The 14,960-nt window shown below is 36.6% G+C and overlaps 1 protein-coding gene across 1 annotated transcript in view; it reads left to right on the top strand.

The window, feature by feature from the left end:
* Positions 1-14,960, top strand: part of ARMC3 (armadillo repeat containing 3) — a 64,827-nt gene that overhangs the window by 19,193 nt on the left and 30,674 nt on the right. The window contains exons 5-11 of the mRNA XM_014945879.1: positions 1,068-1,193; positions 1,998-2,066; positions 2,399-2,574; positions 3,855-4,049; positions 4,857-5,040; positions 11,204-11,356; positions 11,481-11,586. Coding sequence (XP_014801365.1) covers positions 1,068-1,193; positions 1,998-2,066; positions 2,399-2,574; positions 3,855-4,049; positions 4,857-5,040; positions 11,204-11,356; positions 11,481-11,586 — 1,009 coding nt within the window. The remainder of the gene's footprint in view (positions 1-1,067; positions 1,194-1,997; positions 2,067-2,398; positions 2,575-3,854; positions 4,050-4,856; positions 5,041-11,203; positions 11,357-11,480; positions 11,587-14,960) is intronic.

Raw genomic sequence — 14,960 nt, 5'->3', positions numbered from 1 at the left:
AGTCCCTCCCCACCTCTCCTGCAGGCTCCCTTTAGGTACTGGAAGGCTGCTATAAGGTCTCCCCAGAGCCTTCTCCAGGTTGAACAACCCCAACTTTTTCAGCCTGTCTTCATAGGAGAGGTGCTCCAGCCCTCTGACCATCTTCAGAGCCCTCCTCTGGACCCACTCCAACAGGTCCATGTACTTTTGTTGGGAGCTCCAGAGCTGGATGCAGTACTCCAGGTGGGGTCTCACCCGAGCAGAGTAGAACATGTCTTGAATGTTGCTAGTAAAATATGTCCTAGCCCTCAATAAAAAATAGTTCTTTTATTTTAATTGTATTTTGGCCTGAGAATGAGCATAGTCCTCCAGTTTCTTCTTGCATTGCTCACTTGCTTCGTTAGAAAATTAATTATAAAGCTGTTGTGGGAACCAAGAATAGAAGTAGGTTTCGGATTTTGTTTCTTGGGTTTTTTTCTTGTTTCTTTGGGTGTTTTTTGAGTGAGAAAGAACTGAAGGCTGTAATCATACAAAATGCTTCTGTCCTTTGCATGGCCAGAGAGTATTCAGCTACAAAGTGCTCCATTCTCAGGTGGTAGAAATTTCAGGTGGGATTTAAGGATCCAAATCCTTGCAGTTGCTTCAGTTGATGGGTAGTGCAGATCCATAGGCTGAATTAACTGTTATTTTGAGGAAAATAAATTGGGAGGCAAGAAAAGAGGAAAACGACGGGTTTTTTATGATATCTTGGTGTCTGCTTTGTTAAGTAGAAAGCTGTCCTTTGTACTACCACTGCAGTCTCCAAAGAATTAGTTGGGTGTCCAATAGACAGAAACATCCTTTGCTTTACGAACGTGAATTAATCCTAGATACTACAAATCCTTGATACTATTTGACACATGTTTATTTGTCAATAAAATAAAATAAATCTATTTGGGGCATAGATTAGATGATGTCCCAAGGTCCTGCCCAGGCCATTGTTCTTTGATTTGACAGTCCAATGAAAGATTGGTAGCTGGTTTACTTCGTTACATTAGAACTGTGAGCTTGCTGCATTTTTATAGAACTTTATCCTAATTACTCTTCAGGTGATGAGAACAAAGTGACACTTCTTGGTCTTGGAGCAGTGGAACATCTGTTTAAACTCATCTCACATGAAGATCCAATTGTACGCAGAAATGCCATCGTGGTACTTGGCATCATGGCTTCTAATCGTAAGAGTCTCCATTTTTGAATATTTTTCAATGTTTATGAGTGTGGTCATCAAAGCAATGGGTGGCCCATGTGAAGAAATCCTTTTTTAACGGCCCAGAATAAAGGAACACATTCAGCTTGAATGAACACCACTGAAGTAAAGTAAATTCAACTCATACCTCTTTTCTTGGATTTTAACACCGTAATGTGTAGATAGTAACAACACAGCCTTGTAAGATCACATGAAGTCTGAAAAACACAAAGAATGTTTTTTGGTTATTCTGTCCAGTGGTTGTGGATATCCTGCCATTGATGACAGTAAAAATGCATTCTGAAAGTCTTCAATGTGATTTTGATAAGACCTATATAATTCATGTTTTCAATTTGCAGTGTGGGCTGTGTTAGCATAAAATTAGAAAGTGATGGCTTGAAAATTAAATAACGGAAGGATTGCTTTTATTTTGATAATTTTAACCACAAATAATTTTAACTATTAGATTACAACTTCTTTGACAACTAAAACTGTGCAATATTTAATCAGAACCTGCTAGATGTAAGTATTTTGAATAATGTTTCAATGAAGTACTGAGGAACTTCCTATATATCAAATGTCACAAAATGTCATCTGGTACTTGAAAATCTTCTCTCTGATTTCTGGGCCATTATGATCTTGGTATAACTTCAGTTGTGTGTCATTCCCATTCAGATCTTTTTGTCACTCAGGGAGTAACCATAAGTACATATCCCTTGGAGTAGAGTCTGTTTCTTTGCTCAGCCAAGATTGCCAAACGAAAGGCTTCGCATTTGTATTTATTTCATTGCAGATGATGTCAAGAAATTACTGAGGGAACTGGATGTCACAAATTCACTTATATCACAGCTGGCGCCAGAAGGTAGCTTGCAGTATTCATTCCTTGTGCAAAAATACACTCAGAAATAATTTATGATTGCCATTTGATTGGACAATTTAATAAAATCTTCCTTGTAACTTATGATTTGTCATACTACATGTTAAATAGGTAATTACTTTTATAGGATTAGCTCTGTTACTCACTGAGTAGTGTTTTATGTTGTACAGATGGAGCAAGATGTTTATGGAGATGTCAGGTATGATTAACAGCTCTTGTTTATTGACTTGAAATAATATTTTAAACCACTGGATTAGCGAACATATACTGTGCTGAATAAAACTTGACCAAAATATTTCTTTTTTCCCTCCCCATAGAAGAAGTAGTTATCCATGAATTTGCTAGTCTCTGCCTAGCACACATGGCTGTTGAATATACTACTAAAGTACAAATATTTGAGCAAGGTGGATTAGAACCACTTGTCAGACTGCTAGGTAGCCCTGATCCTGATGTTAAGAAGAATTCGCTTGAATGTATCTACCTCGTGATGCAGGTAAAGTTTGTTGTTGTTTTAAATGACAGAGGCAGAAAAGCACTTCTCCCCCACCCCTGCCATCCTTTGTGGGATTAATAATTTTAAAATATTTGGTTCCTTTACTCCCCAGTGTTCATCAAAGTATTTGAAAACATTACACCCAAGTCCTTGATTGTTGCACTAGTTATGAACATAGCTGATTTGACTAATTCTGTTTAACTTAATGCAGTTATCCATGCTGTACAGCAATGTAAGTGAGATCAGATTCAGATTTTTTAAATTAAAGATCAATTTGGCAAATGCTATTCTTGGTAATGAGAGTTATAACCTGTCCTTCCAAAAGGTTGGAATAATCCTGTAAATTAAAGACCTTGCAATTTGCATTGTGCCTTGTTTTGGCCAGCAAGTCTATAGTCACAATTTTGAACATCTTTTTAATGATAGGTGAATGCTGTCAACAGCTACTTTCCATACTGGGAGGAATAGATTTGTTATTGGCTACTTTCACACTCAGCACTAATGTCATCCATATGCTGCTTAGCAAAAGAATGGTGCATTTGTATGGCAGTTCTCTCCATGGCTTAAGCGAATCAATTCAATAATGAATTCAGTTTATAACTCTATCTCTTTTGGGGCATCAGAGCATGTCTATTCAGAATCACATTTTACTCTTTCTCCCTTTTTACTATCTCGCTGTCTTTGTTGCAGGGTATATCTGGATAACTGCACCTGGTGCTTGCTTATATTGATAAGGATAATTGCATGCTGCACATATGCAATAAGCTATTTAAAAGCAAATTGTAATTTATTTATTTATTTTCTATTTTAATATCATCTACTACTGTCTTTTTGCTAAGCTGCATATACACAGTTTAAAGTTGAAATTTTAAATTGTTGGTTTATAATTAGTAAAACGAAAGGAAATATAACCAGGCAACCACAGTAGAGTGTGAAAGCTCTTTTGCCCCTCCACTGAGGTAAATAAAAATAATGAAACTAAATTTTAAAAAGTTTCTCAAAGAAATATGTATGTTGAGACAAACATGGCAAAACCAAGAGTCTCTGTAGTGTGTACTTCAGTCACGCAAAAAAATGGAACTTAAGGTTGGTGGGTCTTGATTATATTGAGTTGGATTCTTAGCTGAATAGAAAGAAATCTTCAGAACTGGAAGTTCTGGAATATTGACTCATTTGTGTATGTTTGAAATCAGATTTTGGTGTTCTTTCTGGAAAGTCAGGAATTGATGTACTGTTACACTCTCTATCACTAACAGTCTTTGTTGAATATTTTACTGCAGGATTTTCAAAGCCATGCTGCGGTTCGTGCGCTGAATGTAATTCCACCCTTGCTGGAACTACTGAAATCTGAATACCCAGTTATTCAGTTGTTAGCCCTTAAAATCTTAGAAGAAATTAGCAAAGACAGAGAAACCAGGATAATACTGAGAGAAAATAACGGATTAGATTGTCTTCTGAAGATACTGGAAACCAATGTACGGTTTACTTGCCTTAAAAGTTTTTTGTTCTTGCTGCTAATGTTTGTATGACTAATGCAAATTATTGTTCATGTTATGAAAGAGTGATAAAAGAAGAAAGAACTCCTTAGTTAGAACTAACTGCATAGAAAGAGGATAAGCTAGGATACCTAGCTTGCTAAGAGAGGAACCAAAGGGCTTCATCAAAATGTTTATATTAGTTTTGTTGCTTTATTGCTACTAGTAATACTGTTTTGCATTTACTGTCTATTTCTCAAACTGTTGTAAATATCAGAAAAAATCATCATATAGCTTTTTTATATAATGGTTTTCTCAAAATTTTTTATTATATGCTGAATTCTGGTGCTAGTTCCTAGTTTGAACGCTGATTTTTTTTTCTGAATTTGCTTTGTTATCAGTGGCCTTAAGTATAATTTCCTACCTTGGAAATTTTGCTGCTCATGTTATTATGAGACTCATTTTAGTGCTTCTTGAGTTCAGATCTCACCATGGGAAATATAATGCATAGAGAAATTTGTGAAGTTTTTAAAATTTTAAAGTGACAGATCCTTTCTGAATACCTGCCTAACCCACCTTGATGTAAATCAGGAACTTCTGCTGGTTTTACTCTTTTTGATAAATTGTAGTGCATGCAAAGGCACATCAATTAAATTATACAGAAAGTATACATATGAAAAAGATGTATTTTACAGTGTGAATAAACTGTGCAAAATAAAGTTATGACAATTATCCTACAAAATTAAAAGCACAAGATATTGAAATCCTGATTTGAAGGTTATTTGTTTGGGTTTTTTTCTTCATTAGGAATTCAGCGATCTACATGTGGAAGCTCTTGCTGTGTTGGGAAATTGTCTGGAAGACACGCATACTCTGCAACTGATTCAGCAGACAGGAGGCCTTAAAAAGCTACTTTCATTTGTAGGAGATTCTACTGTTCCAGATATTCAGAAGAATGCAGCAAAGGCAATTACCAGAGCAGCTTATGACTGTATGTGACTTTTTAAAAATTCATGGACATGAATTTGTTTATGAAGTAAATCTTCATCCAGAATGAAGCCATCTTATCTGGTTGAGGGTAGTTCTTGTGCTGAGGAAAACACTTGCAAGAATGAATTACAGTGATGATTCTTGCCAATCAGAGCAGCAATTGGATGCTAGGCTAGAGATAGATATATATATATGAAAATGTTAAGATTTTGCCTCAAATTATTTTTAAATGTAATATATTCTTGCAAAATGCTGTCCTCAAAAAGGAAAATGGAGCTCTAAAAATATGATCTTTATCTTTTGTTTAGTGATGCCATCTGAAGCCACCTTCACTGGCACTATTTCTCATCGCTTACTTGCTTTTGCAGTGATGCCATCTGAAGCCACCTTCACTGGCTATCAGCTGAGAATGAAAAGCTTACTTGCTTTTGGTTACAACTGCTCATCTAAATGTCAGGCAATCGTCTCAAATGAAAATTCCTTTATCAAGGACATGAAAAAAAGCCTTTCAAATGGCTTTTAGATTAATATTCCCAGTGGAGTTAAATAGCTTCACTGAGAGCAGCTTTGAGAATGACTTGGGGGTGTTGGTTGATGAGAAGCTCAACATGAGTCAGCAATGTGTGGTGGCAGCCCAGGAAGCCAACCACATCCTGTGCTGCATCAAGAGAAGCATGACCAGCGGGTTAAGGGAAGTGATTCTCCCCTCTACTCCGCTCTGGTGAGACACCATGTGGAGTATTGTGTCCAGCTCTGGACCTTCCCCTCTACTCCGCTCTGGTGAGACACCACATGGAGTATTGTGTCCAGCTCTGGAGCTCTCAGCATAGAAGAGACATGGACCTGTTGGAACAGGTCCAGAGGAGGGCCATGAAGATGATAGAGGGCTGGAGGAACTCTGCTGTGAGGACAGGCAGAGAACTGGGGTTGTTCATCCTGGAGAAGAGAAGGCTCCAGGGAGCCATTAATGGAGCCTTTCAATGGAGAAGAGAAGGCTCCAGGGAGCCCTTAATGGAGCCTTTCAGTATCTGAATGGGGCCTACAGGAGGGATGGGGAGGGACCTTTTACAAGAACATGTGGTGATAGGATGAGGGGTAATGGCTTCAAACTGAAAGAAGGTAGATTTAGATTAGATATCAGCAAGAAATTTTTCACTCTGAGGGTGGTGAGACACAGGAAGAGGTTGCCCAGAGAAGCTGTGGATGCCCCGTCCCTGGGAAGTGTTCAAGGCCAGGCTGGATGGGGCTTTGAGCAACCTGGTCTGGTGGGAGGTGTCCCTGCAAGGAGCAAGGTGGTTGGGACTAGATGCTCTTTAAGGTCGCTTCCAACCTAAACCATTCTATGATTCTATAATTATTTATCCTATAGTTCTTTTTTATACACTTTTCTTTAATTCACCAAGGAATTCTGAATTAGGCAGAACATTCTTGTCATTTTTGCCCACAAGGATGCTCTTTAAATAAATCGACATTTGGAATTCCTTCCATACATTGGCTTCTGAGTTGCAACATATGCCTAGCAGTGCAATCTAACAAAATGCAATGCAAGAAATAACATACTTTTGTCTATAGAAGATTTGAATTCTGTCAAGGGATTTTGATGACAGTAGCTATGACAGTAGAGCTTAAATATTTCATTCATATTTCTATCATCTCATGGTTGAATCATGGCTTTAATTTATGTGTATTTTATTTAATACATGGCTAAAATAATCTCTTAGCTATGACAGTAGAGCTTAAATATTTCATTCATATTTCTATCATCTCATGGTTGAATCATGGCTTTAATTTATGTGTATTTTACAAATATATTATTTAATACATGGCTAAAATAATCTTTCTACATTATTTCAGACCTTCTTTCTTCTCTCCCCCTCCTATCTTCCCAGTTCTTTTCTCACCTTCGTTAGCTTGACATCCTGAGTATTTGTAATTATTTGGATTGCAAATAAGAAATTAAGAGAGTGGAAACTATCTTTCCTAGTATTCTGTGGGTTTCTGTATGCTTTTATCATTATCTTTGGATGCTTTGCAAGTCACTGAAATCATTTTTCATTAATGTTTAGGTATCAAAGATAGGAAGGGACCTTCTTGTGCCAGTATTTTCTTTGTGTATTTTCCTATATTGTTATTTTATTATGCTACTTAGGACTGTCAGTATCATTTTGATAGTCCTGTGACAGGCTTGTAAGTAGTATGCTAAGCAGATTTATATTTGCTCCTACTACTTTATACTGCCTCTTACTCCTCTTTCATATTTTTTTTTTCAGCTAAGCATAGCCTTCTTTTCCTCTTCCACACCTTTTTTCACTTTTTGTGGCCTAATATTTTAGCAGCTGTTAGTAGAAGCATGTCTGAACACAACATTTTTAAAGCACGGTGGCAAGAACTACACGTAATATATTACAGTACTGCCTATGATCTTATATCATGGGATGTTACCGTCAGTGAAGATGCATCTTCTTGTCATACTTCTTTACAAATGGAGTCAATGTGGTTTCATTATAAAGGTTTGCTCTCTTCGTCAGCCTGTGACAGTTGGTATGGATGCAGCAAGCTGGGAAAATAGATCAAAAGAAGATTTAAAAGACTTGCTTCCAAGCCGTAGAATTTTGGCGACAACCAGTTAGACAAAGGGCAACGTGTACTGGTGCAGTGGAAAACACAGTCCAGTAAACTTGCTGCTCAACATGGCCCCCAGAAATATTCCATATACATAGAGCTGCTGGTCTAAAGTCAGCCTTCCAGTGGAAAGAAAAGTGCCATTGGGGCCACTATGAGAAATAGTCCAAGTGCAAAAAGAAAACAGAAATACTTGCAGTTCTTGTTTGTTTGTTTGGATTCTGCTTGTAAATATACTAAACAGCCTATCCAAACTGCATCACTTATGTATACTAGACTAAATACTTGCCTTGATGTAAACCCAATCTAATACAACACAGCTCTAAGTTCTTTTATCACCTTTTCATTAAATTTGCAGTAGCCATACAGTAGCCCACGTTATTCAGGTTTGATAATCATGGTTGCAATTTACCGACATTCCCTGCATACTTGAGAAAAAAAAATAAAAATACTGGTTTTCATTGAAATGAAAAACTTAATTCTGCTGTGATAGAACATGTATCTATCTATTTTTATAACCCTGGCAGCTGAGTATACAGCAGTGTCTGGTTTTGAAATTATTATTGGTGACAGATGGATTTTAGTTTTGTTTTTTTCCTGATAGATGTGATCTTACCAAGCAGTTTTGTTTTATGTCCCTTCCAGCCCTCTGGAAACGGACTCCTGTAAGTTTTTGTTATTGTTGTTATAAGACAGATCTATCCCTTAAGAGCTATTCTCAATATCAGAATAAATTACATGGTACAAACACTGTATTCAATTTTAAATAGCAGCTTTAGGATGCTGCTCTGTTTAAGTAATTAAAATTGATCATATTTCTATACATAATCATTATCCCTTCGCCCCTGAAAACTTGTTTTGTTCTGTAACATAACTTTGGATTTAATATATTAATTTGACGATGGTTTTATTTTGTATGCTCAGAATTACGGCGGTAAATTTTACTCTGATTCCCTCCTTGCCCAGCAAATAATGCAGCCATTTCAGAATGCAAAATATAATCTAATGCTATAAATTATTGAATATTTGTGAGTGGGTTATCTGGACTGTTGAATAAGGAGGGCCTGAGTTTCCCCTGACAATGCCAGACACACCAGCATCGACACAATCCTATGGTGTGTGCATGGGGAAAGGGATGTTGAGTTTGGCCTCACTGCCAAACTTCTGGTTTGAGGCTCTTCCCATTCTTTATGTGTATCTAAATGCAAATCCTTTCAAAAGGGAGCATACTAAACATGCTCTGTAGCCTGATTAACATGTGCTTTTTCATAACACAGGTTTTTATTTATCTGGGTTATCTCAACTCAAGATCAGGGAGAGGTCGTGATACCATTTAACATTAACCTTTTTTCGTTTGAAAATGGTATAAATAATGCCAGAGGGTGACGACAGTGAGCTGAAAAGGTAATCAGGAGAAGTCTGATCATGATTTTGGGGTAAGAGGGGGAAATAGGAAAATATATTGAAAAACAAAGGTTGGCTCATGATGGGGTCAATGCATGAAAAACTGAACAGAAGTGTTAGTACTCCAGACTCTTTTATTGGGTGTGCATGTGTATTTTACTCCATGTTAAATCAATGTATTCAAATTACTTAGGGGTCAAGAAATTCATCACTTTAAATATGGTACTGGCACTGACATGAGAAGTGCTTAAGTACAAAGGATGCTTTTCAGTTGTAAATTCTTTCTTTTCCCGACTCATACAAATGGAGAGAGGATCAGCAGAAAATATTCAACCCGTAAATAGAATTGGCACCCAGATCTTAAAATATTAATAATTTTCATCTGACTGTCTAGCTAGCTAAATACATGTGCATACTCTTTACTGTAAATTCAAATCCAAAATCTGATTTTCCACATTATCGAGCAATTATTTATTCTGTTTGAAATATTTCAAATCGCTATTTTCACTCATTCAAATTGACTATTCATTTTATTATTATTACTGTTATTACATAGAGGCATAAATTATCTTTAAAATGAAACACCCATCATCATAACTGTCTGTAAAAGCAGGAATAATTTTTAAGAAAATGTGTAGAGTAATAAGTTTAAGTTGCTGTACAAGAAGCAAATTACTGAGGCATGAAGAACCTCTAGAGATCATTATTAGGGATTATGGACTACTTTGGCAAGGAACAGGCCAGCAGCATACTTGATAACTTGTCGAAACGGGCTGTAATCCCAATTAAGGCCTTCTCTTGAGAGCTGGCTGATATGCATCAAGGTTGTGGCCAAGGTTCTGCTAACACTTAATATTCTCCCTTATTTGTTGCATCTTTTGCTTTGTGATTTCAGTTGCATATCTCTGATTGTTCAAAAAATATTTAAAATTGAGTTAGAGGGGAGCATTAAGTCATTTCTGCTCTAAACAGATTTGCAATCAAACTTTAATTTCATTGGCTTTGTGGACTTCTTTTTGTTTACTTTTATTCACTACAGATTCAGTTTTATTTAAAAGAGTACTTACGTTATTTTTCTTTCCTTTTTAAACCTTTTATTCATAAGATAACCTCCAAATAAGGAAATGATCCCTCAAAGCATTAGTAAGCACTGGTAAAATTTCCAAATATGTCAAAAACCCTACTGACTTCCAAGTTCCTGAATTTCTTTGATATGTGTGAAAATTTTACCATGTAGATATAATGTCAAGGATGTAATTAATCCGCTTCAAATTATGCGTATGGTTAAATGTTTATTGACCCTCATAACCGTAGAGATTCCGTGCTGTCCAGAGCCTTTCTGGCTGAGAAAGTTTCGCTCAAGGCTCTTTCTAACAAACACCTGCACTGCTGATCTCACCCGTTTGGGGATGAATGAGCTTATTAGTATAATTCTCAGATGACTGTAGATGCTTTGTGGATGGTCTGTGGTGTTGCTTGAGTAGAGGGAGGGAACATCCTTCGTTAGCTGCTGCCGATCATTGCAGCGTAGCTCTGCAGCAGGGAACCCCATGTCACCAGGCTAAAATACACAATTGAAATTCTCTGCAAAGTGTGCATTAACGAAGAACCACAAGCTGTGCAGAATTTAAAATTCAATTTTTAATACCCCTTGCCTTTTTTCTGGCTATTGTGGTATGTTAACTCGTATTCCCCAAGTTTGATTTTACATTTACTACTATGTTCTTCAGTTTTATGTGTTTGGACTTTGTTAGCATAAACCGAAGTTGGGCACGATCCTGAGTAAGTATGATCTGTTGAATTGGAAAAGCTGTTTTTAGCAAGCCTGTGTGCATTCTGTGGTTTTAAGTCTTATAGAGAACAAACTTTGCATTCTTTCGGGTTATATATGCTTGAAGCTATATTTAAGAGTCGTCTTTTGGGCTTGATTCAGAGTTCACTGAAGTCTAATGGGTTTTGGATGAGGTACTTTGTGCACGTTTCTTAATTGCTGGTGTCTCTGTTACCAAATATTTCCATTTCCATGGTATCAAGAACAAGTGTTACGTTGGAAACAGCTATATGAAATAAAATTAATGTCTTTACACTGTTTTGGAAAATGAAAGCAGATTAATGCTACTACTTTTTTTTGTTTAAAGCTGAAAATAGAAAAATCTTAAGGGAGGAAGAGGTTGAGAAGTGTCTCATAAACTTTTTGGAAGTTGATAATGATGGAGTTAAAGTTGCTGCTTCGGAAGCAATTTCTGCCATGTGTGAGAATTCAGCTAGCAAACGTGCACTTGGAGTCCAGGGTAAGTGAGGTGGGAAGGGATGAATTGAGAATCTGTGCTTTTCCTTTTATAAGGAGCATATTATAATTTTGCCAACTGCCGTGGTTTATTTAAAGGTTCATGTGTACAATTATTTCTTTCAAAGGGATTCCCCCGCTAGTGCAGTTGCTAAGCAGTGACAATGAAGAGGTAAAAGAAGCTGCAGTGACAGCATTAGTTAATTTGACAGCAGACAGTCCTAGTAATGCCAGGTGAGTCTGCAAAAATTAAATTCTTATTTCAAACATTAATCTGAACACAGGTGGTAATATTTTGATTTTTAAAGAATGCCTCATCTCTCCTTATCCTGCAAGGCAGGTCTGTTTGAATTTGACTGTAAGACACTTTTTGGTGCTTATGAGTCATCTGGAATAGGTTGGTTCTCATCGTTTTTACAAGAGTTATGCTATCTCTACTAACATTTGCTGTATCAAGGAAAGGTATGAAGCAGATGTAATGAAAGCAGAGATATAAATCATGTTTTGAAGTGAACATATGAGGAAAATATGCCTCGTAATCTAAGACATTTTGTGTGAGATATTTTTTGAAAATTCAAAATCAGTCAGGTATCCTTTCAGATTTGATGGTTCATGCAACTTTTTGGACTGATCTAAACCCAGTCTTTGAGAGAGCTAGCACTCGGATATTCTGAATATTAGGATTGTCTTTCTTTTTTTATTGTTTCCCAGGTAATAGATAATGCATTATCTAAAAGAAAATAAGTGTAATTTCAGTATTCAAAATAAGTAACTAAGGATCGTTAGCTGACTGTAAGCTCAAAAATAATTGCATCAACTAAATTCTACTGTCAGTTGCAGAGTTCTGTTACCCCAACTCTATTAAAAGTTCTGTTCAGGGAGAAGAAACAGAGCAGCCTGAAGTATATGAGCAATCACATGTAACTAACAAACCATAAAATAAAATTCCTTAAAAGTTTCCTGGAATATACTTAAGGAAGTTGTAATCCATTCGCAGGCGTTCTTTGAAGTGAAAAAGTAAAATAACTCACCAAATAAATTATTTGCTTCAATTTATTGATTCAGCTCTAATAGTCACCAGAATTCACTTAATGTTACCAGATGGAGACATAATTTGACACAAGAGAATAATACTCTGTTCTCAGATTCACGTAGTAGATTTTTTTTTGTCTGATATTCTGCTCTCCTCATGTGCATGACTCTTCAGTTGGTGTCAGTGGGAGTCATACACACATAAAAAGAGCACAGTGCTGGAGTCCAGGGGTCAAACTTTCAGCTCTGCTACAGCTGGTTTTCGTAGCACAGCCCTTTGAGGTTTTGCATTGTGAAAAGGGAATCTCTGGAGAGTTTTGAGTTGGTATAGCAGCTCATGCCAACTCATTCAGCTTCTTTTGCCAAGGAGATAGTCAGGACATTGTTCAGCTCAACTGCTAGAACAGTTCTCTCAGACCTCAGGCAGGGAAATAGCCCTCTCTGTTCCTCTGCATTATAATGGGCTCCGTATTTGTTTCTTGCTGGGCAGAGTCAGGAAATTGTAAAGGTGGCTTACACATACTTCTCTCTCTTCACAATCCAGCTCCGAGTACAATATGGAAGCACCAGATAATCTAATCACAGGTCTTCTGTGAAAATCAGGAAGCAATAATTTACATTAAATATGTATATTGGATGAATGCCATGTGACTATATAATTACTTCAAAGCTTCATTTCTAAATCAAAACCATTAATAAGTCATAGAAGGGTCCAAGTGTGACTAGGATCTATAAATGAATATATAGAGTTGAACCCTCAGCTGATACAAATTGGTATAGTTCCAGCTCACTGACTGAGTATCTGGCCCATATTTATTTTACATTCACATAATAGGAAAAAAAATAGTTTGGAGAAAATGCATTCCAGATTGAGTTACCATAATCATATTTCATTCTGGAATATTTTTTGTGTGTGTCTTGTAAACCACTGAAAATAAGTGTATATATAATGAAGATGCTGATATACTTCTGTAATGATGTGACTTAGCTGTGTAATTATGTTGATAATTTTCTGGTCCCGAATGAGACTAATGAGACTAGTGCCATTTCATTGGTTATATATTAGATTCTTGTTATAAACCCTCCAAGAATATTAAATCATAAAGCTAATAGTAGCAGGTAGACCTTATGTGGCCAGAACAAAATGGCTACAGTACAGGGAAGACTATTTACAGTAAATGTTTCCACTTTTTTAGCAGCCAGCCAAAAATTCAGTCTTGTTGAAATAATATGCACGTGCTCTGCCATATTTCATTTCATGAGCATTTTTGCATGTATTATATTGATTGAAGGACGTGTACCTTGTCTTTTCATTGTGGACGGTATGTATTACAGAATGTAAATGGAGTACAAGACACTGCCATTTTTGCTGGAGATTTATTGGTTTTGTTAGGAATATTTGGTCAAGAAGTGTTGTCTGCTTTTCATATGATATGAAAAAAAGGAGAAGTTAAAGCAAATTGTGTAATTAAGGCTCCCACAATAGCTAGCTCATAAGGATAAAGTCTTCCATTGATTAATAACACAAGAACAGCATAGGCAATGGGCAATGCTACCCCCCACTAATGTATATTAACCTTGACCTTTAGGTGCTTCCCCACAGCAATGAAAGGCTCGTTCTATACCCCTACCCAATCAATCCTTTGTTTCTCAACCGAGACAGCTAATAAAGGTGTCAAATATGGTGGAGGTTTTGTAATTAGAACACCTGTTCACGATGAACGGGACAGAGACCAGCTTGTCATTTCACACAAGTCCCCAAGCAACCACGATTTGGCAAAAATAAATAAATTTATGAATGACTGGCCCCCATAGTAGTTTAACCAAAGATCCAGAGCAGGAGAAAACATGAGTCCCATAGAAATGTTTTTTTGGGCTTACTGGAAAACATAGATTTTCGATATGATCTCTACCAGAACAGAGCTGATGTTGTATCATGCATCTGTAGCACATAGAAAAAAAGTACGTGGTCAAATGCCTCATTAGTTTACAAACTGACACCCCCAGATGATGCTTTTATCAGAATTTTATTATAAAGTAATGACAGAATTGTAATGCTGCTGTATATTGATGATAAATTATCTGTAAACTTGTTAATCATTTGGCTAAATAACAATAAAATTGCAGAGTGTTCTGCAGCTTAAAATCCCAAGTACTTATTGTAACGTACGATGAAGAGATTATTTTGTTATGTTATAAAGTGTGTAGCTCTGAGGCCATCCTTGATATATGTGTCAGAATTCGTTTCTGTGGTCAGCTTCTGGGAAGAAGGAAATTATGTTCAGCTGGGTATTTGCATCCGCTTCACATTTTTTAATCCAGAACACTAACTTGCTTTATTGAAAACTGTATACAGTTATTTGGACAGCAGAATGCCATTTTCAGGACTCTGTGAAATCTGTCTATTTTTGACGTGTCCAAGGGTTGGAAAATGTAGGCACAGTCGCTTCAATAACATACATTATGCACAAATTGCAAAATTACACACAAAGAAACAGCAGTGCCATCTATTGGGCAGAAAAATAAATTATTCTGTGCTGTGCAACTAACTACGGAACAAACAATTTACTTCAGCC

The sequence above is a fragment of the Calidris pugnax genome, unplaced genomic scaffold, assembly GCF_001431845.1.
Source record: "Calidris pugnax isolate Ruff unplaced genomic scaffold, ASM143184v1 scaffold19, whole genome shotgun sequence".
Taxonomy (NCBI): domain Eukaryota; kingdom Metazoa; phylum Chordata; class Aves; order Charadriiformes; family Scolopacidae; genus Calidris; species Calidris pugnax.
This window is presented reverse-complemented; position numbering and strand designations above follow the sequence as displayed.